We start from the raw sequence: 25106 nt of genomic DNA on the forward strand, positions 1-25106 counted from the left end.
ACCACTGCTGCCCTCTACCCAGGGCAAATTCCCTATCCCTTTTTATTTTGAGACAGGGTCTCACTAGATTGCAGACCTTGAACTTGCTATACTCCTGCCTCAGCCTCCCAAGAAGCTGGAATTATAGGTGTGTGCCACCACATTTGGAAATTTGAACATTTAAAATAAAAGTTTAAAAAATCTTTTTAAAAACTGGAAATCCCTTCCAGTCTGTCTGTTTTGTAAACGAGAGTTTTCATATATATTGTTCAGTTAGATAAAGTACGTGTTTTGTTTATTTTCTCATCATATTCCCATGCTTGAATATATTTTTCATTCTGTAAAGAAATGGACTTAGTGAAGTGGATTTTTTTTTTAATTTTCTAGATTGCTACGCTTTACATATGGTCCTTCATTTCCTCCATTTAAAATACCTGATGAAGATGCTAGTCTGATCCCTCCAGAAATGGATAATGAGTGTGTTGCCCAGACATGGTTTCGATTTTTACATATGTTAAGGTATTGTTATTTTGTTATTTCATGTGTTCTTTACCCAGTAAGTGTCATAGAGTAGGAACCTGTTCTCTCTCTCTCTAAACATTTTAGTTGTAGATGGACACAATACTTTTATTATATTCATTTATTTTTATGTGTGAGGTGTTAAGGATGGAACCCAGTGCCTCACATTTGTTAGGCAAGTGCTCTACCATAGAGCTACAACCCTGCCCTGTCATCACTCTTGCTGGAGTTCAGAATGTAAATGCTAAGTGCAGTCCATAAATGGAGCCAGATTGTTCATTAAGCAAATCTATAGCTTATGCCTCCTGCTCTTTCCATCCTGCTCTTGGTTTACACTCTAGGAACTTGTACCTTGTGGTAACTGTAGCACCTGTTCTTTTGCCTATTGCCACAGCCTGGATGAGATAAATTTCTCAGGACTTGGGTCACATTCTGTAGGGATTGGAGACTCCCTTACTCCTTTCTCAAACCAGCACTGACTAGTAAGTGTGGCTCTGAGTGCCTTCATCTAGTAACCTTGTTTAAATAACACTGAGAATATTTTTTTGTTGTTGTTTATTCACTAAGGAATATGGTTTAAACATTCACAGAAGACTATACCCCTACTTCTTGCTTTTCCTTTCTCTATTAATTCTTCAGTTCCATCATTTCCTACCTATCCCTCTTCTACCCTCATCTATGTGTTCTGTGGAACTTTTATTGCATTATAAAGTATCTAATTCTTTATTCATCTGGTCCCTTGTGATGGAAGTGGAGAACCTATAGAAACTTAGATTGAGGAATAAATATACCACTTGTGGTGACTTTGAAATAATTGTTATGTCTTCAGAGGTCTGGTTTTAGTAATAAGTGAATGATTAGTGTTTGAAATAAATATGTATATATTTCCATTTATATATGAGAGTGTATGTAAAGGATTTATAAACTCAAAATTATGATTGCCAACCTGTTTTAATGTACCTGGATTAATTTTGTTGAAATATTCACAGAATTGAAAACTTGGAATTTTTAAACTTTTTTCTCTGTATTTCCTCTTTCTAGATTGAGCATCTTCATTTTTATACAAATTTTATACCCTTTTACTAAGGAGGAATGTGAACCATTTTTCTGTCATTTCTTTCTGGTTTGAGGTTATCATTTATGTTTTTTAGTTTGGTTTTGAATGTCTTTCCTTTTGTCATTTCTGTCTCCTTTAAAATTAACATTTTCTGTGTTATTGTTCTTTTTTGTTTTTTTTGGTACCAGGGGTTGAACTCACAGACACTTGACCCCTGAGCCACATCTTCAGCCCTGTTTTGTATTTTATTTACAGACAGGATCTCACTGAGTTGCTTAGCGCCTTGCTTTTGCTGAGGCTGGCTTTGATCCTCCTGCCTCAGCCTCCCAAGCCACTGTGTTCTGTGTTCTTTTATCAGACAGATAATCTACTATAATTTCTTCTAATTTTGTTTCCTTTGTAACACTAGTTCCTTTTTATACACTAGCATCAGTCTGTAGGTCGCATATTATTCCATTAATCATTTATTCTAATACTAGATTCATACTTTGAATTATTTTAACTTCATAATTTTTCCTGTTATTTAGTAGGCCTAATATATTCTTCTTTTTTCCCTTTTCATAATTTTTTGTATTCCTTCTTGCTTGTTTAACATTTCAGATGCATTTTAGAGTCTGATTATCAAATTACAAAATATGGTAGACCTTCTGTATCTGTGGGTTTCATCTTTGTGGGTTCAACTAGTCAGGAATTAAAAATATTTGAAAAAAAAAGTGTCTGTACTGAAAACCTATAGATTTTTTTCCTTGTCATTATTTTCTTAACAATATAGTATAACAACCAATTACAAAGTGTTCATGTTATATTAGGTATTATAAGTAATCTAGAGAGGTTTTAAAGTATGTAGGAGGATGTGTGTAGGTTATCGGCAATTACTATGCATTTTATATATGAGACTTGAGCAACCAAATGTTTTGGTATCTATGTGGGGTCCTGGAACCAATCCCCCATAGATAAGAAGGGACTGGACAAGAAAACAGAAAAAACACAGCTGTTTGTGATTTGGATTGTGTATTATTAGGGTAAGGAAAATGTTCTGCTTTAGCAAATGAGCCTGCAATTTTTTCATATGGTTTTGGGGTGGGATGGGGGGCTTTGCTCACATAGTTATTCAGGGACCTGGCCTGGCAGAGGTTCTGCCTTTTTTGATACGTGACTGCATTAGGACCCGGTACTATAGGCAGCAGCTTATGTGTCTGGCTAGCAGATGGGGAAGAGAGAGCAATGAAAATTGTGTGGGAGGCTTTATTGAGCTAGGCCTTAAAGTGATACGAATCACTGCTACTTCTATACCACTGGCCGGAATTCAGACACATAGCACACTTAATTGTAAGAGAACATAGGAGGAAAGGGGAAAGTGGTGGATCACTAACCAGATTGTGCCCCAAACGAAAATTGTATTAATTCTTTATTTACATTTAGGAAAAGCTGTTATCCTCCCTTCACCTCCAGGACTGGAGAATAAACCAAGTAGCATTCTACCATTGAACAACATCCCCAGTCCTTTTTATTTTTTTTGTTTTGAAACAGGGTCTAAGTTGACAAGGCTAGCTCAAACTTGTGATCCTCCTGCATTTGTCTCCTAAGTAGTGGAGGCTAGTGACACCACACCTGGCTTAATACTTATGTTCAACCTGCCTTTCTAAGAGCATGCATTTTTCTATTTTAGAATCCTTCTGTGTGTATGTGTATGCATGTGTCCTGGGTATTTAACCTAGGGCCTTGCTCATGCACTCTACCACTGAGCTACTGCATCCCTGGCCTCTTTTTAGAATCTTACATATCTATCTTTCTTTTCTTTTCTTTTCTTTTCTTTTCTTTTCTTTTCTTTTCTTTTCTTTTCTTTTCTTTTCTTTTCTTTTCCCTCCCTCCCTCCCTCCCTCCCTCCCTCCCTCCCTCCCTTCCTTCCTTCCTTCCTTCTTTCTTTCTTTCTTTCTTTTTTTAATAGTACTGGGGAATGAACTCTATCACTGATTACCTCCTCAACCATTTTAATTTTTTCGTCTTGAACAGGGTCTTGCCAAGTTGCTGAGTTTGGCTTCAAACTTGTGATTCTCTTACTTCAGCCTCCTGAGTCACTGGAATGTAGACTTTCACTACCATGCTTGGCTAAAATTTTACATATCTTACAGAGGTGTTTTGTAGTTTTCTTCACAAAGGTTTACATATTTCCTTTGTCATTATTCATAGGTATTTATTGCTGATGTGAAAAGCTAACTTTTTATGCTATTCTACCTTCTAGATGGCTATTGCTGTGTAAAGAATCTTTTTTACGTAATTATACTTTTGTTTACTATTTATGGACATTTAAAAGAATTCTAAATTAATTTCACCGATTGTTTTGAAATTTCTAAATAAAAGGGACACATATCTGCAAATAAGTATGTTTTCTAGTAAATTATCCTTGAGTATCTGATGAATTAGAAGTGCTTTAGATGCAGTAAGACCTGGATTTGAGTTCAGCTTTGTTTTTTTTAGTGTGTGTGTGTGAGTTAGTCTGTTTTTTTTTTTTTTTTGGTAGATGAACACAGTATCTTTATTTTATTTATTTATTTTTAGATGGTGCTGAGGATCGAACCCAGTGCCTCACACGTGCTAGGCAGGATTTCTACCTCTGAGCCACAACCACAACCCAGTGCCTTTTTAACCCATAAAATGAGGATAATCTTAGTACCCATAGTGTTTTAAGAATTGAGGAAGAAAAAGTTTGCAAATAGTATAACACCTAGTAACACGGCAGGTGCTTAAACAGTTGGTATTGTAATTATTCTATACATTTTTTTCATATATTTTTCAGAACTTCTAGAATACTTTTGAGCTGGGAGTGGTGGCATACACGTCATCCCAACAGCTTGGGAGGTTGAGACAGGAGGATTGCAAGTTCAAAGCCAGCCTCAGCAATTTAGTGAGGCTGTAAGCAATTTAGATCCTATCTCAAAATAAACAAACAAAAAAAGGACTGGAGATATAACTTAGTGGTAAAATGCCCCTGGGTTAAATCCCTAGTACCTAAAAAATAAAATAGAATACTGTTGAATTAAGATGTTGCTGTTTTGATACCTTGTTTTGTTCCAGTTTTCACTGGAATGCCTCTAATACATAGAATTTTGAATAGAGTGTTGGTTGTTGATATTAGATGATTTTTTTAAGCCCCTGGTATCCTATGCATTTAAAAAAATTTAAAAATAAATAAATTCAGGAATAGCATTGAATTTTTCAAATCATATTTTGGGGTCCATTTAAGCAATTTCTCTTCTTTGACCTATTGACATGATGTATCATATTAATTAATTTTCCAATGTTGAGCCATCCATCCTTTGTTCTGAGAGGACAGTTCTTGATTATGGCATGCTTTTATTTTAATGTCCTTCTGAATTGTCTCTAGTACCATTTTTGATTAATCTATATTTTGGTAACTAAAAAAATAGAAAAATCTCTCTTATGTTCAGTTGTGTGAAAGTTATATACGTTCTTTAAGAATTTGAAATAAATGACCAGTGAAACTCTAGTCCTGGAATCTTTTCTTACAGAGAATTCTTTGGCATTCTTTTTTCATTTATTCATTCTTAATTGATCTCTCAGCCTTTATCTTTCTGCTTGATATTGTGTCAAATTATTTTTATTGATTAGGCTATACTGGCTGTAGGTTTCATCTGGATAGATGCCTTTTGGATAAATTTTTACCTCCCTGCCTAAATGAGTTGTGGGTAGTCGGGAAGTAGATCTGTGAGGATTACCCAGAAGGGGCTTGTATGGTCATTTGCAAATTTCCTAGAAAGAGGGTTAATTTTGTCTAATATGATAATGTTTTACTTTTTCCAGAAAGTAAACCAACCAAACAAAAATGTTTCCCATTGATTTTGCTAGTACTATTCTCAAATGCTTGTTCTTTGACTTGTTTGTACATGATCACTTGCCCTTCAGGCTCTACCTAGAAATTTTGTTTCAGTAAATTTAGGTGGAATCTGGGTTTGTTTTTTTTTAAACAAGTTTCCCAAATGTGTCAAGTATACAGTACATTGGTAACTACAGGAATGCAGTTTTTGTTATGTCTTCCATATCTCTGTTACCCATTTTCATTTCATTTTATTTATTTTCTTGAATTTGAGTCCAAATAAAATCATTTCTGGCTTACATATGAAAGAGCTTGTATAAGCCAGTTTTCAGTATCTAATAGACCTGAATATAGCAGAGCTATACTGGACTTGAGGTATAGTCCACTCTAATTGTTTCTGAACAGATGAACTACAAGCCCCAGCAGGGAGTGCTGCTAGAGACTTCTTACCTCCTCTGCCTGTCATGAAGGACTGTGTCTTGTGGATACAGTATGCTAACATTAGAAGCTCATTTTTCCATGTATATAGTTCCCCTTCCCCCTTAGAGTTACTTGAAGTTAAGAGTCTTTTTTTGGGGGCAGGTGGGTACCAAAACTCAGGGGCACTTGACTACTGATTTACATTCCCAGCCCTATTTTTTATTTTAGTTAAGAGACAGAGTCTCACTGAGTTGCTTAGCACCTCACTTTATCTGAGACTAGCTTTGAACTCACAATCCTCCTGACTCAGCCTCCTGAGCTGCTGGAATTACAAGCCAGATGTATGACACCATATGTGCTAGGCAAGCACTTCACCACTGAGCTACAACCCCAGTTGCCCAGAAGGACTTTTTAATCAACAGCTAGGTAGAACATTTCAGATGGAAATCTAAATTTGCTTTTGTTTTTGTTACCTGGGGTTGAGCCCAATAGTACTTAACCACTGAGCTCCATTCCCCAGTCCTTTTTTGTATTTTATTTAGAGATAGGGTTTTGCTGAGTTGCTTAGGGCTTTGCTAAGTTGCTTCACACATGCTAGGCTGGCTTTGAACTTGTGATCCTCCTGCCTCAGCCTCCCAAACTGCTGGGATTACAGGTATGCATCACCATGCCTGGCTTATCTATCTATCTATCTATTTATTTATTTGTCCTTGGATTTTTTTTTTTATTATATGTGGTGCCAAGTATCAAACCCAGTGCCTCACACATGCTAGGCAAGCTCTCTACCACTGAGCTAATTTTTTAAAAAAATTTTAGTTTTAGTTGGATACGATACCTTTATTTTATTCATTTATTTATATGCGGTGCTGAGGATCAAACCTGGGGCTTCACACATGCTGGGCATCTGCTCTACCGCCTAGCCACAACCCCAGCCTACTAATATTTTTAAAAATATTTTTTATTGAGAATTTTTACATCTATTTTCATCAGGGATATGGATCTGTAGTTTTCTATTTTGTTGTATCTCTGTAGATTTTTTTGAGTCCAGAGACTTTGTAGTCATATGAGCCAATAACTTCTAATTTAGGTCATTTGGGGATAGGTTTTTTTTTTTTTTTCCCCCCTTGGTGCCAGTGATTTAATCAAGGGGCACTCAACTCAACCAATGAGCCACATCCCCAGTCCTTTTTAATATTTTATTTAGAAACAAGGTCTTGCTGAGTTGCTGAGGCTGGCTTTGAACTCTGCTAGGATCATAGGCGTGCACTATTACACCCAGCCTAGGTTTGTTTTTTAAAGGAGATACTTGAAATTATTTGTACATAAAATATAATCAAGCCCAAATTCATTTTTTTAAACTCTGTGGCTTTAGTATGTACCCATAAACACAATTTAAAATTAACATTAAACTTGATTTTAAAAATTGAAAATACTGGGGCTGGGGTTGTGGCTCAGTGGTAGAGTGCTCACCTAGCATGCATGAGACTCTGGGTTCGATCCTCTGCACCACATAAAAACAAACTAATGTATCCACCTAAAACTAAAGATACATACATAAATAAATATTTTTTAAAAAATTGAAAATGCTGGGCTGGGGATTTGGTTCAAGTGGTAGCGCGCTTGCCTAGCATGCATGAGACACTGGGTTTGATTCTCAGCACCACATAAAAACAAAATAAAGATATTGTGTCCACCTAAAGCTAAAAAATAAATATTAAAAAAATTGAAAATGCTGATATTAAAATCAAAAGTTTTCCTTGAGATTCTTGTAGACTTATATTCTTGTAGACTTAGTATTCCATTGCTAAATTCCAAACACTTTAGGAAAAAATCCATGTATACTCTTTAAAAACTTAAAATTATTTAGCCTCTCATTCTATGAATAGGGTGAGTTCATATAAAAAACTGTAGATCTTTTGTAGAGAAACATTCATGTTTGAATCCCTAGCTTATAGAATCAGTCTCTCCTAGTCAAAGGAAACAGGCACAAATAGCCTTGCTTTTAAATTGGATTGCATGCATTTTATTGCTATAGAAATTTCTCAATGTATAATTAACTTTTCTCTCTTTTTTTGATAGTAATCCCGTGGATTTGAGTAACCCAGCCATTATAAGCTCTACTCCCAAATTTCAGGAACAGTTCTTGAATGTGAGCGGAATGCCGCAAGAATTAAATCAGTATCCCTGCCTTAAACATCTGCCTCAAATATTTTTTCGTGCCATGCGTGGAATCAGCTGTCTTGTGGATGCATTCTTAGGTGAATTTTGCATATGTTGCTAGATGTTCAAAGAGTTTTGTTTAGATAACTGTAGAGTCTAATCCTAGAAGCTATTATGGAAAACCTAAAGAATTTCATGACAGATATCAAACTTAGAAAAATTATTTGCATCAGTATAATAGCTGAGGGTTATTAATTGTCTTTATATAAATAGATAAAATAGTATGCTAAGAAAAAGAATAAAACCTGGTAGATAAATGGACAAAGGATACAGACAAATGATTTGCAAAAGAGAAAAGTGTTTATTCTCACTAATTATTCAAGAAAATACATGTTAAAATGCACTAAAGATCATTCTCATTATATAGCATTAGAAACCAAATTATACCTAAGTTTATATATGTATATATATAATTTATCCCCCCAGTACTGGGAATTGAAACCAGGTCCTTACACATGGTAGGCAAGCACTATCACTAAGCTACATTCCAAGCCCATTTTAAAAATTTTTATTTATTTATTTTATTATTTTGACCCACTGTTTTAAAGTGTTTTTCACATTTTGTATTTATGAAAAGTCAAGATTTTTTAACCCATTGAAAAGCAGTGATATTTAATAGCTGTTATGTTCTAAAACACTTGTTATATATACTTGTGATTATATTACTCAGTTAATAGAGTAGTTCTGATTAAGCTTAGCTGCAAAATAACACCAGCAATTCTAGTGGTTTAAATACAGTAGTTTATTTTCATACATGTAAAATCAGGGATAGGCACTTCAGGGCTGTAGTAGTAGTTCTAGCACAGTTAGGGATTGAAGGCCCTTCTGCCTGGTGGCTCTTCATCCTTTGTGCACTGCCTGATGGGCCATAATTATTGAGTGAGTTCTAACTATACTGTCCAAGAATGAAGAAGGAAGGAGAGTCTGTACCTGATGTCCTTTTAAGGAGATTTCTTAGAAGACTTGCTTAACAGGTTCCTACTTCTCTGTGGTTAGAACATGGCCACATCTAGCTGCGAGGGAAGCTTGAAAATGTAGTCATTTACTGTGGATAGCTCTGTCCAGCTAAATTGTTATTCTATTACTCAGGAAGAAAGGATGAATGGAGGCAACTAGCAGTCTCTGCTACAGTGTCCCGAACCTTCACAAATGTTATTTGCAGATTTTTGATCACATAGTTTTTTGTTTGTTTGTTTGTTTGTTTGTTAGTGCTAGGATATGAACCAATGGCTTCACACATGCTAGGCAAGTGCTCTACCATTGATCACATACTTTGAACTCTGAGGAATAATTCCATTTTTTTTTTTTAAAGGCATTTCTAGACCTCGATCAGACAGTGCTCCTCCAACACCTGTGAATAGGTTAAGCATGCCTCAAAGTAATGCTGTCAATACCACCCCACCACATAACCGAAGGCACCGGGCTGTTACTGTGAATAAGGCCACCATGAAGACAAGCACAGTAAGAATTTCCATCACCATTGTTATGTTATATAAAGTTGACTTTTAAATCTGCCATTCTTTTAAGAAAGACCTGCCATTTTCTCACGTTTTTCATGGGTGTGGGTATATTCTTATGTTCTTCCGATAGGTCAGTACTGCTCATGCCTCAAAAGTCCAGCATCAGACATCCTCAACCTCTCCTCTGTCAAGTCCAAATCAGACTAGTTCAGAACCCCGGCCATTGCCTGCCCCTAGGAGACCAAAGGTTAACAGCATCTTGAATCTCTTTGGATCATGGTTATTTGATGCAGCATTTGTTCATTGTAAACTTCATAATGGGATAAACAGAGACAGCAGCATGACTGGTAAATATTTTTCAAGAAATATGTTATCATTTTTTTCCTTTCCTTTTTTTTCTTTTTTATCTTTCCTACCTGCAAGATTAATATGTATCTTGAAAAGCAGTCTGTTTCTGACCAAGCAGTATCTGTACTTAACCCCTTCCAGCTGAAGTAATAGAAACTTTGGAAGTTTTCTCATTGTCTTTTTTATATATGTTCTGTGATGTTTGGCCTTTTTTTTAGACACACTTCAGGTTAGCCATTTTTTTGTCAAAACAAATTCCTTTCTGTAGGTGACTTGGAAGTTCCCTTCATGTCAGCCAGGATAATAATATTTATGTGAAGAGTTAAAGATTTTGACTTGAAATTTACTCAAAGAAGTGTTTTTTTAGATTTTTGACAGCCATTCAATCATTAGTATATATAAATATCAGAAAATTTCTGCTTCACAGTAGACTACAACCACTCAGGTTTTAGTCTTAAGAACTTTCTTTCAAGTGTATGTTTTCAAAAAGAGTGATCTGCTCCATAATTTAAGACTGGTAGAGAATTAATAACCCTGATATTCTTCATTTACATCTTATTATAGAAATTAAATCTAGTTTATTTTTCTCATCTTACCATTACACTTGGAAGTAGTAGCATAGGGTTCAGGATGAATGAGTACGTTAGTGCAGAATATTTTGAATATTTATGATATATCTTGTACAATAATAGCTGGCATTTATTGAGCTGCTATTACTATCTGCTAACACTATGAGTATGTATTCATAAGTGTTTGGTTATTCAGTAAGAAAGCCCTTTTCCACTGGGGTTGGAAATGAATTGAAATATTTAAAAAAGATGCCTGATTGCATTAGTTTTTGCATCTCTAAGGAGAACATTAATTCCAGGATAAGACTAATATAATGGCCATAAGGGTTTCTGTTTTCTCTCAAAAATACATTAATAGCTATCATGTATCATCTGGAGGTGAAGGTCTGTGTCTATGAATAGTGTATACTTATGATTATTTTGGAGATACTTAATTTTTTAAATTTTAAAAAATTTAAAGATTTTTCAGTAATATAATTTGAGATTGTGTGAGTGAATTGAGGGATTCCTTTGCCTAATTTATTTTGTTCAAATTTAGGCTTTGTATTCTGTCATATCCATATTATAATTTTATTCACAAGTTTGAAAGTAGGATTTACTTATGGATAAATAAATGTGCTTACTTATGACTAAGTGAAAAATAATTTAAATTTACTTTGGGTTCTGTTTGCTTTATGTTCATATGCCTTATATCTTGAGTTTCCCGAACCATGTTTCTTAATTTTTTATGGTATTGTGTAGTCAGTCAGTCATTTTACAAATTTTTCTTGAGATGTAATTCTTACAATGTAACTTGGGTTTAGAGCTGTTGACACTGAAATCCCTGAATGTAGCATGGCTCAACATGCAACGTTGTTGGAGGGCTTGCTTAAAGGAAATTTACAGTTTTCTATCTCTAGGATGTTTGTAACAGCTTTGCTCACTCTCTTGTACCAAAAGATAGAAATCAGAATTCAGTTCATATGTGAGCAGCTTCTTTTAACAGTTTCATTGGTGGAGAAAGGATAGAAGCTGTTCTCCTCCAAATTGTGTTCAGAAATGATAAAGCTGTTACATTACCCAGGAGATATGAGATGTCCAAATAGTTGGAGGGGTTGTGGAGTACCATTGGGTGCCAGTCTCCAGGTGTTGGTGGGTGGTGGGGGACTTGGATATACTTAACTGTTTTCTAAGTACTGGCTGCCATCAAGGAATTCTGCCATGCAGTTCACCTTTAACTTAAAGTGTTTGCTTCTTTGCACTGGTTAACTTTAGATTTACCTGATTCACTTAGATTTATCACTGTGCTTGTAAAAGTAACATTGAGCTGGGAAGGGTTAATGAACTATAATTTTTAATGCACGTTTTGCACAGCTCAAAACCTCAATTCTTTGTAGTTGTGTGATTTCCTTTGTTCATTGTTTTGCATGATACAAAAAAATCATAATTTTGGATCTGAATGCACAATTTCCTATGTTTTTGAACTAGCTTGTGGTATTGTAAATCTTTAAATTTAACTTTTTGAAAGCTAAAAAGCTCCTTAACTTATTGTAAAATTTCACCATCTTTAAAGTATTCTATAATTACTGCTGTCCTTTGATTTGTTTCCATTTATTTCTATTATCTTGCAGCATCTTTTATCCAAATTCTTCTTTCTTATAAATCTTGTAAGTAGGAACCAGAAGCTTCTCCTTAATTGCAGTCATGTTTTTATTTTTTTCATAATTCCATTAAAAATTTTGATTGTCATTGTCTCTTGTAGTTTTTGCACTTGGGAAGAAAAATACTTTTCTGTGTTTTGAATGGGGAAGATTGTTGGCAAAAGCAAATTAATCTGCCTGAATCAGTCCCATTATTTCTGTATACTAGTCTGGTCATGTCATGAATTCCAGGACTTTGCACTAACTGTGTTTTGGCTTTTTTTTTTTTTTTTAAGCTGTAAGCTTATTTTTATACAGATTTAGTGTTTGATTTGTATGCATTCTGCATGTAGTGTTTTTCAAATGTATTATTGCTGGATAGCTTATTCAGGTCTAAAAATGGCTCATGGGAAGTTGCATAAAGATTTATGCTTGACTCTGCATTCTATTAAGCCTATTATTACAAAATAATTTAAACACTTTATGTAGAGTAATAAAAGGTTTCAGAGTGATATTTCAATACACTATGAAATCTTTTGGCAAAAATAAAAGCAACTTTCGAAGGGCTTCTGTTTCAGTGACAACGAATGACCATGATAATCTTTCTTATCAATCCAATTTTCTGATTTATCAACCTCAAGTTAGTTGCTGTCTGTGGTTGTTAAAATTCATTTTCATTTTGCTTGGTTGGGCAATTCTTTGATGTGTGTTTTGGAGTTGGGTGGACGTGGGAATGCTCTCTCTTCCTCCCTACCCCTTTTCTGATTCTTACTTTGCCCTCCCTAAAGTATACAAACTGGCATGGGGTTGCCCCTGTAATTAGGATGTCCATCTGGGTTAATATATAAATTGAAGTAGCTTTTTTACTTAATGTTTAATTGAGCATCATTCCATAGGGAGAGGAAAGAATAGAAAATAAATAATAGAAAAGCAAAATTCTGTTTATATGTCTGTATGTGATACAGATATATTCAAATGTATTCTTCTGACCAAAAATCAGCTGAAAATGCTTTTTGTAGAATCTGTTAAACTGACAATGCCACCATAAGATTAATTGTTACCTATTTTCAAGGAAGATTTCAAGAGAGCCCTTTAAAAAAAATTAAGACACAGTTGCTGAAAAAAAAAAATAAAAAAACATTATTGGATTCTATTCAAGTAGCTATTTAATGACACCAATATTTGATCTTTGTGTCCAGGGTCCCATGAGCCTATTTAGCATGTTGATAAATATAATAAAACCCTCCTTTTCTCTCCCCAGCCATTACAACACAAGCTAGCATGGAGTTTCGACGGAAAGGGTCACAAATGTCCACAGACACCATGGTTACCAATCCTATGTTTGATGCAAGTGAATTTCCTGATAACTATGAAGCAGGAAGAGCTGAGGCATGTGGGACACTGTGTAGAATTTTTTGTAGCAAGAAGACTGGAGAAGAGATTCTGCCAGCTTATTTATCCAGGTCTTAGAATTTTTTTGTTTGCTTATTTTCTGTCTACATATATAGTTTTGAAGTGAAACTTTGTTGTACCATTTTGGTAGGCTGAATTGATAAGTAAATGTAGTTCTAAAATACCTGCAAATGTGTGCATGTAATTGAAATTTGCTTGAATTCTTCCACTTTACTTGCCTCATCAGTTTTGATAAAGACCTCTAAGACTCTTGATTTTAGAAATGTTGTTTTATTTGAGTTGTATGGAGAAGTTTAGAAGGACCACCATGATTTGCTAACAAGTTTTTAACATAGTGTTAGATACTATAGACAGTTCAGAAGTAAGTCAGCTGTAAATTCTTCCTTCAAGGAGCTTATTTTCTGGAGTGAACAAAGCTATATAAACAAGTAACAGTGATTCAATAGGAAAAGGAAGTTTGATAGGACAGAGGCACAGGTAAAGACTGTGGGCATTCAGAGGTAGAAGCAATACATATTTACCCTAGGGAACTCAGGAAACTGAGTTTTGGAAGATTGATGATCATGCTGGACTTATAAAGAATAAACAGTATTTAGACTGCTAGGAAGTTGGGTTGAATCATCTTATCCAAGTCTCAGGCTCCATTTGTCTTTGTGAATGGCTTTGCCATTCATTCAGCTGCTCAGGCCAGGAAGTAGGAGTCATTTCAAACTCTTTTCCCTATGAATCTTAAGTTATTCCTCCTGCCTTTCAGCTCTTGTGCCTTTGTGTAACTTAACCCTCTTTCTCTTCTCTTTCTCCACTCTTTTCCCTACCATGACACTTTAGATTTTGTCACTTTTCTCCTAAATGAACTTATAATAGCTTCCTCTTTTTCTTGACTGTGCTTTGCTTTCCTTAGCTGATGACTCACACAGCTGCTGGAGTGAGGTTAATATCAACTAGAGCTTTTAGATATCTGTGTACCTGCTAGAAAGAATTAAACTGATTCTGTCAAAGGGAATCAAGTACAGAAAATTTGGCATGAAAAAGCAAGAAACTACCTATGGGTATCATTGGCTTTGAGCTCTAAGCAAAAACCCTCTCAATCTGATTTAAGCAAAAGGGAGAGTTATGAGAAGCTAGTGATGCTTGTTAAACTTGAGATCAGGAAGTGCAGCAAGGCCTTACAAAGAACAAGAACCAAGGACTGTAAAGTGTTCAAGTCTTCACAGTCTTCAGGAACTACTTCATTTTTCTCTTCTCTGCAGATCATATTCTTATAATGTAGGATGCTTTGCAATTTCCATAACCTTGGTCTAGGTTTATAGCAGTTAATTAGCATCTCTCAATTTCAGGTTCATGGGAAAGACGATCTGATTAAATAGATGTCTATGTCTGGTACATTCAGCTATATCTGCAAGGGTGCTGGGGCTCACCTCCTCTGGTGGGGTTCCCATTTCTCAGGAGAGAGACCATGAAATGGAGAGATGTCCTAAATGATATCAATAGCAGTAAAGGGGGAATGCTATGACCATGAGCTTTCTGTTTGGCCTGTAAACTGGATGATGGTAGTATGATAAAAAGACAGATTTGTGAAAAGACGGATGATAAATTTAGTTTTGAACCTAGAAATTTGAAAAATATCCTGTGGGATATTTATCAACAAATAATATATATTAAGTCCCTACTTTTTGCCAGATATTATGCATAGGAATAGACATGTTCTATGCTTGGATATCCAGTAAGATTTTGGCTGATAGATCTGGAGCTAATTTGGGAGGTGTAGGCTAGACCTGATCTGATTACATTCAGTGGCTTACAAAGCATTTAAAGTTGGACTAGTAGAAGAGAGTTTAGAGAACTGGTGTTGGTAGGACAGATAGGACTGCCACTCTTAGGGGCAGCTAAAAGAGAATCTTCTAAAGGAAATAGCTTTAGAGGTCAGAAGAAAAAGGAATGATTTCAAAAGGTGGAGGAAGTGAAGACTTAAACATGTCTCCTGGATTTGGCAGTTGAGAGGCCATTGATTCTTTGCTAGTATGGTTTTATTTTGGTACTAGGGAAAGAAGTTAGTTGTACTGGCTTGAGCAAGTAGATGAGGAAGTTGTTTCCAAAGTTTTGCAGAGAAGAGGAAAATGCCTCACAGTAATCGAAGAGTGTACTGATATAGTTACTCTTAAATGACAAGAGATTGAGTACTTAGTGAGTTGATTAGGGCTTGGGATGGAGTAAAAGTAAGATATATTTAGGTATATCCTAAAAGGAATCTTATTCAGAATGACTGTCATGATGAATGCAGGCTTTAATGAGGTTTCTTCTTTCATTATTCCCCTAGAAAAATGAAGGATAGGGGAATGATACAAACATATATTTACTTCCTAGGAACTATGAGAAGCTGGAATTTCACTGCCATGGAATTTGATTTAGTAATTCCACTAGTTTGTTGACACATACTTTAGTCATTTGTTTTATTTTGTTTTGTTGCCTTATTTGCAAGCACCTATGACTTTGAGTTACAAGGTTTATAACTGTAAGAAGGGATAATAGATATGAATCTTTTTTTCTTCTATGGGAAAGATTATTTGGCTCTTAAGTATATGTGATTTTGAATTGTTTGTATTCTAGTTAATACCTTTTAAAGGATAGAAATAGTAAAGAGTGGAAAAAGACTTTCAGATGATTATATAAAAAATATTAATAATTTTGAAAACCTTTGATCAGCAGTTTGTTTAAAATTTCTTTCTTGCTTCCCTAGATTTTACATGCTTTTAATTCAAGGTTTGCAGATAAATGATTATATATGCCATCCTGTCTTGGCCAGCGTTATTCTAAACTCCCCTCCTTTGTTCTGCTGTGACTTGAAAGGGATTGATGTTGTGGTTCCTTACTTTATTTCAGCTCTTGAAACCATTTTGCCTGACAGGTAAGCTGTCATTCTCTACTACTATATTAGTAGTCTGGTTTGGTGTTTCCTTCTGTTTCTTAATTTATCCTGTTCAGTTGTCTTCATAGTCCAAGGAGATGCTGGTCAGTTAAATGAGTATAGAGCATCAAACCCATCTCCTTCCTAGATGCTTCCAATTCTGATTTATCCATGGTCTGTTAAATCCTTTTTGGCTTGGTCTCAAGGATCAGAGCAAACCCAGCCAGAGGTCCTATCTTTGTAGAACAGGTCTTACATTTTAAATAAAGAAATCAGCCAATCAGTTAAATTCTAGTTTAATAACTGTTTATCATAGAAGTACACATTCACACACACGATTATGAATGTGAATATATATTTAGCAGTTGCTAATAATGTACTTTAGTTAAAAAATGCTAATAGCTTTTTATTTTTTGGCAGAGAACTCTCAAAATTCAAAAGCTATGTAAATCCAACAGAACTAAGAAGATCCTCCATTAACATCCTACTTTCTTTGTTGCCCCTCCCTCATCATTTTGGCACAGTCAAATCTGAGGTAACATTTTATTAGAGTTTTTTATATTCTATATTGTGTTGTGTGTTGATTTAAGTCAAACTATATTTAAAAAATGGAACAGGGGCTTTAAAAAAACAAAACAAATGCCTCAAGTTAATTCATGTATATTACTGAAGGTGTTTTGTTCTGATGTTTCTTGTATGGGACTGCCAGCATGCCGTGGCCTACATTTCAAGTGGTTATAGGTTAATAAAATCTGACAACATCTATCAAGGGAATTATTGACAAACTTAGCATAGTGGCTAGCATTAGATTGCAAGCCTTGTTCAATGATCTTTTTGTCTTCTCTAGAAAGACATAATACATATAACAGCTGATGTTAAATATTGCTTGTTTTTTCCATAGGTGGTCCTGGAAGGAAAGTTTAGTAATGATGACAGCTCTTCTTATGATAAACCGATAACTTTTCTGTCCCTGAAGTTGAGACTTGTGAATATTCTAATAGGTGCCTTGCAAACGGAAACGGACCCCAACAACACCCAAATGATACTAGGTTTGTGTTCACGTATTTTTTTTAAGTGCAATCCCAGGTACAGTTGATCTTAAGCACATTTAGGAAGCAGAAGTCAATGATAGGAAGCTAAGCCTATGCAGTTCTACTTATTATTCTGAATCAGAGGCAGAGTTTATTTGCTTTTTGATATAAAAATATTTAAAAAGTTTAGATGAGGGAAGGAAAGCCTTTCAGTCATCTTGGTTGGTCATTTTATTTGGGCTTTGTGTTTTTCTTTCTCCCTGTTTCTCTCCTTCTCTTTCTTCTTCTCCCTTCTTTTTTCTTCTTTCTCTTCTTCCTTCCCATTACTTACATGTGAAAAAATTCAGGGTTGGAAGCCAAGCAGAACCCTGCTGGGAAGAAATTGTGGAGTAGCTCTTGTTGGGCATCTTCCCTTTTCCATGTTGTTTCCTGTTGTCTCTGAATTGTACTAATTCTGTCTTAGATGGCTTCACATTATTATGGCCACTGCCATGAGGATTCATATTTTAGATCCTTTTTACTTCTCCATTTGATGACTATACCCATTTCTTACCATGCCTCTGGTATTGAGAGAGAGGAAATCAAAAGGACAGAGAAGATATAATAGAGGGAAATGGGGGTCAGATTATGTCTTGAAGGTCAGGACTTACATAGGCAGAAATATGGTTTTAATTCCAAGACAGGAAATGACATGGCCAACTCATTTTGTTGATGGCAGGAGTGGGAGAGAGAGAGTACTCAGGAAATCTAGTACATTAAGTATTGAAAAGGTAGAATAAATAGGAAAGAATCAGTCATTTTGGAAAGGAGTTGAATGAACAGAGATTCTTACATACCCTCTTTTATGTTATTGTTGACAAAGTTTTAGACAGTTGGAAAAAAAGAAAGGAGAGAAATACAAAGTAAGAGAATTCTGCCACTTAAATTGTGTATTTTGCAGTTGCACATAAATTTTATTTGATAGAAAAAAATTTGAGCCAGGATGTGGGAAATATAGTGTTTATCATGCAGGGAATTGTCAGAAATAAAACAATGTAGAAAATTTTTAGTCCAGTGCAAAAATGGCTATTGTTATGATTGAGCTGTAACCCTTTGGACATTAGAAGTGGACTCTGCCTTGGGCCTGTTAGGAACACTCTGAATAGACTGCCCAGTACTTAGTCTCATCCTAGACCATTCTGATACCATCATTCTCTTCTAGCTAGACATAAACAATGGTCACTTAAAACCAACATTCATCTTAGTTCCTTGTCCTCCTTAGTACCGTTGATCTTTCCTCTTTCCCTATTCCAGCCATTTTCCTATGATTCTATTCTGGATTTATTTATTTATTTTTTTAAGTACTGGGAATTGAAGCCAGGGGTGCTCTACCATTGTATTATAACCTTAGGCCTTTTAAATTTATTTTGAGACAGGTCATGCCAAGTTGCTCAGGCTTGGGATCCTCCTGAGAGATAACAGCTTCCCAAATCACTAGGATTACAAATTGTGCTACCACCATGTCTGCCATGATCTTATTCTAGATCTTACATCATTGAAAACTAAATCATTGCTTTCTTGATTTCAAATGTTCCATTTCTTATTGCCCTCTGTCCTTTCATTTTGTGCACTTTACTCAAACACTGGCAATTTTCTCTCACAGGGATTAGCAAACTACAGCTCATGGGCCAAATCTGGGCTGCTATTTTTTAAAAATTTATTCTAATTTGTTATATATGAAAGCAGAATGCATTACATATAGAGCACAATTTTTTATATCTCTGGTTGTACACAAAGTAGAGTCACAATATTCGTGTCTTCATACATGTACTTAGGGTAATGATGTCCATGTCATTCTACTGTCTTTTCTACCCCCATGCCCCTCTCTTCCCCTCCCACCCCTTTGCCCCATATAGAGTTCATCTAATCCTCCATGCTCCCCCACCAACCCCATTATGAATCAGCATCCTTATATCAGAGAAAACATTGGGCATTTGTTTTTTTGCGATTAGCTAACTTCACTTAGTGTAATATTGTTCAACTCCATCCATTTACCTGAAAATGCCATAATTTTATTCTCTTTTAATGCTGAGTAATATTTCATTGTGTATATATAACACATTTTCTTTATCCACTCATTTATTGAGGGGCATCTAAGTTGGCCCAGAATTTAGCTATTGTGAATTGACTGCTATAAACATTGATGTGGCTGTGTCCCTGTATTATGCTGTTTTTAGGTGTTTTGGGTATAGACTGAGGAGTGGGATAGCTGGGTCAAATGGTGGTTCCATTCCCAGTTTCCCAAGGATTCTCCATACTGCTTTCCATATTGGCTATACCAATTTGCAGTCCCACCAGCAATGTATGAGTGTGCCTTTTTCCCCTACATCCTCGCCAACACTTGTTGTTTGTATTCTTAATAGCTGCCATTCTGACTGGAGTGAGATGAAATCTTAGAATAGTTTTGATTTGCATTTCTCTAATTGCTTGAGATGTTGAACATTTTTTTCATATATTTGTTGATTGATTGTATAACATCTTCTGAGAATTGTCTGTTCAGTTCCTTGGCCCATTTATTGATTGGGTTCTTTTTTTTTTTTTTTGGTGTTAAGATTTTTGAGTTCTTTATATATCCTAGAGATTAGTGCTCTATCTGATGTGTATGTGGTAAAAATTTCCTCCCAAAATGTAGGCTTGGGCTGCTATTTTTGTAGTAGAGTTTATTGGAACACAGTAGTACTTGTTTTGTCTGTGGCTGCTTTTGTGATACAATAGGAAAATTGAATGATTGTAACAGAGACTATATGGTACACAATCTGAAATATTTACTTCCTAGCCTTTTATGGAAAGGGCATGCCACCTCCTGCTTCAGCCTTTAATCCATTGGCCCTACTTTTTTCCACTGTCTCTCACTTCACCTCTTTCCTCCTTACCCAGCTTAAATTCCATGTCCCTTAACATTTATAAACTTCAATTCTGCTTAACTGCCTGTTTATTTCACATTAGTACCTTAGTGGTTGAACAGTCCTAGAGGAAAATAATCAGAATAGGGCTTTCTGATTAGCCTTCTCAGACTTTTGACTATAAATCTCAGGTAGCTCTTAACTTTGATAGTTTTACCACATTTCCTGAGTAAATTCACTTTTCTATTTGTCTCACCTCATCTCCAGCCTTTTGCTTATTTCTTACACTTAGCTAATGACCTTGCTGCTTATTTCAGCAAAAATGCATTGGATGAGAATTTGCTCAAGCTGGATGTAGTGGCGTATGCATGTATAAGAGGCTAAGGCAGGAAAGTAGTGAGTTCAAGGCCAGTCCTAACTTAGTGAGACTCTGTTTCAAATAAGAGAGAGAATTATCTCATATTCATTATTTCTACCAACTACCTGCAACATATCCAAAATTTATTCTTTGTTTTTTCATTACAAATACTTGAGTTCTGTTATGTTTTATGTGCCGTGCACCATCCTTGACTCTGGGATCCAGCAGGGAACAAAATAAACAAAAATCATTCTAGTGAGGACAAGGAGCAAACAATAAATAAGATCGTGTATTATGTGGGAAGGGAAAACATAGTAGCGAATGGAGATAGAGAAGGGCCGTTTTGTGTGAGTGCCACATGGCAGATCAGAGGGCGCGGTTCAGTTAGAGATAGAGTGTCATGCAGATACCTGGGATGAAGAGGATGCCAAACAGAGGGAAAAGCAGTGGCAAACAGTCTGGAAGCAGCCTGTGTTTGAGCCAAGTGAGGATGCCAGTGTAGCCATAGTGAAGAGAGCAAAGGTGCAGGTCGTAGGGATATAGACAGACGTAGCATCAGCTTGCTGGAATGTCGCTTCACTTGTTGCTCTCACCTTCTCAAGGCTACTCTCAAGTGCTACTACTCTCATCTTCTTTCCTATCTGATAAGTTTCTCCCCTTTCACTAGATTATTTATACTGGCATACAAATATGCCCTGTTATTATCTCCCTGGATGCCTTACCTCTTCTAGCTATTCCCCCATTCTCTTCTACCTTTGAAATCAAAACTGGTTTTCTGTACCCAATTTTCTTGGCCTCTCATGTTTTTTGTTTAGATCACTATGGTAAGGCTTTTGTCCTGACGATTCCTCTGAATCGATTTATATCAAAGTTCCCAATGATCTCCATCTTGCCAGAATTGATGATCAAGTTGCTGTCATAATCTTACCAGCACTTGGCTTGATTGACCACTGTCTCCTTCTAGTAACACTTTTTTTCTTGTAACCCCTATCATATCATACTAACCTGGTTTTAATTTTATCTTTATTTTAATTTTATCTTCCTTCTCTGTGTCCTTTGCTAGCTCCTTTTCTACTACCAGTGAACTAAGTTGGAAACTCTAAAGCTCTGTCCTTGCCCCTATTATTCTAGGTGGTCTCATTAATCCTATAGCTTCAAATATCTCATATCTCATATATATATATATGATATACATCACATATCACATACACACACACACACACACACACACACACACGCACACACATTCTTTAGCCTAAATATATCCTTTCAATTCAGTGTGTTCCTAGCTGTCTACTTAACATCAGCACCTATATAACTGAAAGATAGGCAACTTGGGCCTATCTTGCCTACCTCTCACATCTTTGCCCTAAATCTGTTCCTCACCAGTCTGCTTACTCACTTCAGTAAATGACTTCCTGTGTTATACCTAATTACTCAATTAAGACTCGCCTGTCTTTAATTTTTCACTTTTCCTCATTACTACACATCTAGGTCTTCTTCTGTCCATACTATATTCAAAATACATCCCAATCAATCTTACCATCTCACTCCTAGAAACTGTGACTGAACTTATCATATTTTAATTACATAATTTAATTATCAGAGCCTTCTGCCTGGTCTTTCTGCTTCCTTTCGTGTCCTGCTAGATGTATCTTCGCCACTTAATCTGGAATCATTGTTCTAAAGGATAAGCTAGATAAGGCCAGTCTCCGTGCCATTGGCTGCCCATTACACTTAGAGTAAACTCTAAGTTTCTTACCCATCTACAGAAACCTATATTTAAAAACCACAACCTGGTTTTAAAAATATTCCATATTCATTGTAATGTCATGTGTAGCTAAAAAAAAAAAGATTTAAAAAAATTCCATATTTTTCTCAGTTTGTATTACCCTTCAAGATGGTAATTGAGATGCTAGCACCTGCCCTTTCATGACAGTTATAAAACATCTGACAGTAGGCATGTTTTTATACAAAGAAAAGTTTTGATTTTTGAATTAATTTTAGAAAAAAAAAGGATTTTAAAACTTTGGGGGCAAATCAGAATTGGGTGATTTCTTCTTATCTTTGCTGACCAGTCAACAGATTTATTAGTAATTTTTAGAGAAGTTTAGGAAATGCAGCCAAAATCATGTTCTTATCTCTTCTCTTAATCATATGAACCATTTTAGTGTTCTTATCACTTATAAAATACTTTTTTCTATTGCAGGGGCAATGTTAAATATTGTTCAAGATTCTGCACTTTTAGAAGCCATTGGTTGCCAAATGGAGATGGTAAGAAATACACAACACGTAATATATATTTTTTACAACATGTAATCTTATCAGAGATGATTAACTTCTGATTTTGTCTAAATTACCTTCCAGAATATCTGTCCTTGTAATTTTAAAGGTATTTTGTTTGTAAATGCAGCTCATTGAATTAGAAGGGTCATATTTTAAAATATCATATATTTTTATGTTTTCTTACCTCTTGGTCTGTCATCTGCTATACATCAGTTCCCTAGGAGATTCTGCATGACAGAAACTCTGGCTAAATCTAGTTTTTATTCCTGGAAAGTACCTATTTAAAGCTCTTACTTGTTTTGCTATTGTGATTAAGCAGCTTAAATAATCTAGGAAAGGCCTCCTACTCCATAATTTTTGCTATCCCTAGTTGATCTAAATGTAAGAACTATTTATTTACTTATTTATTTATTTTTGTCTTTTACTTTTTTCATTTTAAAAATTTTAATTGTGTAATAACTATTTATAATCTCTTTATAGTTCCTGCAGATCAAAGTTTACAGGTCCCCCAGAGTACTAATGTTTTAAATCAAAAAAACTTCCCAGAGATTTTCAGTACCTCTTGTTTCCGTCTTCAAGTTGTATAATTTTTATACTGGGATAAAGGCTGGGGAGTAGAAGAATTAATAGAGTATACTGGGGTGAGCTGGGTGGATATAGGCAGATTATCAAATTATTATCAGGGAAATTACATTCATGTCTCAATAGATGTTTAATAATAATTTACTGACCTAGAAGCAAAATATGAAAAAAAATTTACTGATTTGGATATAATGAATTATATTTGTATGGGAAAAAGTGAAGGAAATCTATTATTTTTGGTTTATAATATACTTTGAAAGTTGCTGCTCTTTGCTCAAGTGTTGTTTGTTTTATGGGAGTTCATAACCCACTTGAATCAAAATGTGAAATATGATATATCAAGAACTATGTAATGTTTTGAACAACCAACAATAAAAAAAAAAAAGATTATATTCCTATTTTGAAGTTTTGCTTGGGAGACATGTAGAGTATTTTCTTTAAGGACCTAAAGTCATTAGCTAGCAAGGTCTAGTGAAGATGAAAAAGATTTAAGACTGGCCCTTTGTAAACAGCAGAAAAAAAGCATTTCTGTCAAACTGAATGCTGTCAAGCTGTCAAACCCTTCATACCCTTTAGCAGATGGTGTCTATGCAGAAATACCACAGCAGTTTTAATTCCCTCATCATTTGTGCTGTTTGTTGTCACATTCCGTTTTATCAATAGAGTTTTTAATAATTAACCTCTTTTTATACCTGTAAACTCTGATGGAATCCCCAAATACTTGACTGATGTTCATTTGACTAGGGTGGTGGAGAAAATAACCTGAAGAGTCATAGTCGCACTAATAGTGGTATTAGTTCAGCAAGTGGTGGAAGCACAGAGCCCACAACTCCTGACAGTGAGAGACCTGCTCAAGCTCTCCTGAGGGATTATGGTAAGCTATTTTTTTTTTATTGGAGTTTTACAGAATTTCTTTAATTCTTAGATTTATTTAAGAAAAACTAAAACAAAATTTATATATTCAGATTTTTAAAACAAACAACTAAAATGTAAAATGTTATGTACATAAGTATAAGAAAGAGGATACTAGTCTAAAAAACAAATAACTTATATAGCTTTTAGTGGTTGTATTCGGAGTAGTTCATTAGATTTCATAGATGATTATAATGCGTGATCGGGATTCTGTCCTTGTGCTGGTGATACAGGGTCAAGATATGGGCCCTGCCTGAGATCTCACATGCTAATGGCAGAGATGTCTAGTCAATCTGTTACTGCAGTGTGGTAAAGGAAGTGATGGAGCATGCAGTAGTGGGAAAACTTACGTACCCTATTATATCCTGTACCCTAGTTTAGGTACATTGGTCACAAATTTTAAGAAAGGGTAAGGAAACATTTTTGCCTTTCCAAATTCTACATTTGCCAGCAGAGCATCCTATTTTTTCCATGTCCTTTATCTTGGAAGTTACTTTATAGATTCAGTGAATTTGTGGTGTATAACTTTATGGTTCTACACACAAATACTAACAGTATATTGAATCTGTGAGTGTTCATCCAACAAGATTAGGATTATATTTAGTTTCTTGGATGTGAGTTTAGTTTTATAATCTTCTGGAAAATTCATGAGCTAGAGTCATGAGTTCATGGGACATGTTTCTGTGATTTGTTTACAATAAGTATCCTTGA

General features: G+C 35.3%; 1 protein-coding gene across 7 annotated transcripts in view; it reads left to right on the top strand.

Annotated features, from left to right (window-relative positions):
* The window catches only part of Ralgapb (Ral GTPase activating protein non-catalytic subunit beta), a 100615-nt gene that overhangs the window by 29897 nt on the left and 45612 nt on the right, over window positions 1-25106 (top strand). For 6 of the 7 annotated variants that reach the window (XM_013360564.4, XM_013360565.4, XM_078051771.1 and 3 more), the window contains 10 exons: window positions 367-498; window positions 7890-8068; window positions 9343-9491; window positions 9621-9837; window positions 13288-13489; window positions 16177-16344; window positions 16765-16879; window positions 17246-17393; window positions 22825-22889; window positions 24228-24357. In XM_013360564.4, coding sequence (XP_013216018.2) covers window positions 367-498; window positions 7890-8068; window positions 9343-9491; window positions 9621-9837; window positions 13288-13489; window positions 16177-16344; window positions 16765-16879; window positions 17246-17393; window positions 22825-22889; window positions 24228-24357 — 1505 coding nt within the window. The remainder of the gene's footprint in view (window positions 1-366; window positions 499-7889; window positions 8069-9342; window positions 9492-9620; window positions 9838-13287; window positions 13490-16176; window positions 16345-16764; window positions 16880-17245; window positions 17394-22824; window positions 22890-24227; window positions 24358-25106) is intronic. The other variant, XM_078051770.1, reaches the window with a different exon arrangement.

The sequence above is a fragment of the Ictidomys tridecemlineatus genome, chromosome 5, assembly GCF_052094955.1.
Source record: "Ictidomys tridecemlineatus isolate mIctTri1 chromosome 5, mIctTri1.hap1, whole genome shotgun sequence".
Taxonomy (NCBI): Eukaryota; Metazoa; Chordata; class Mammalia; order Rodentia; family Sciuridae; genus Ictidomys; species Ictidomys tridecemlineatus.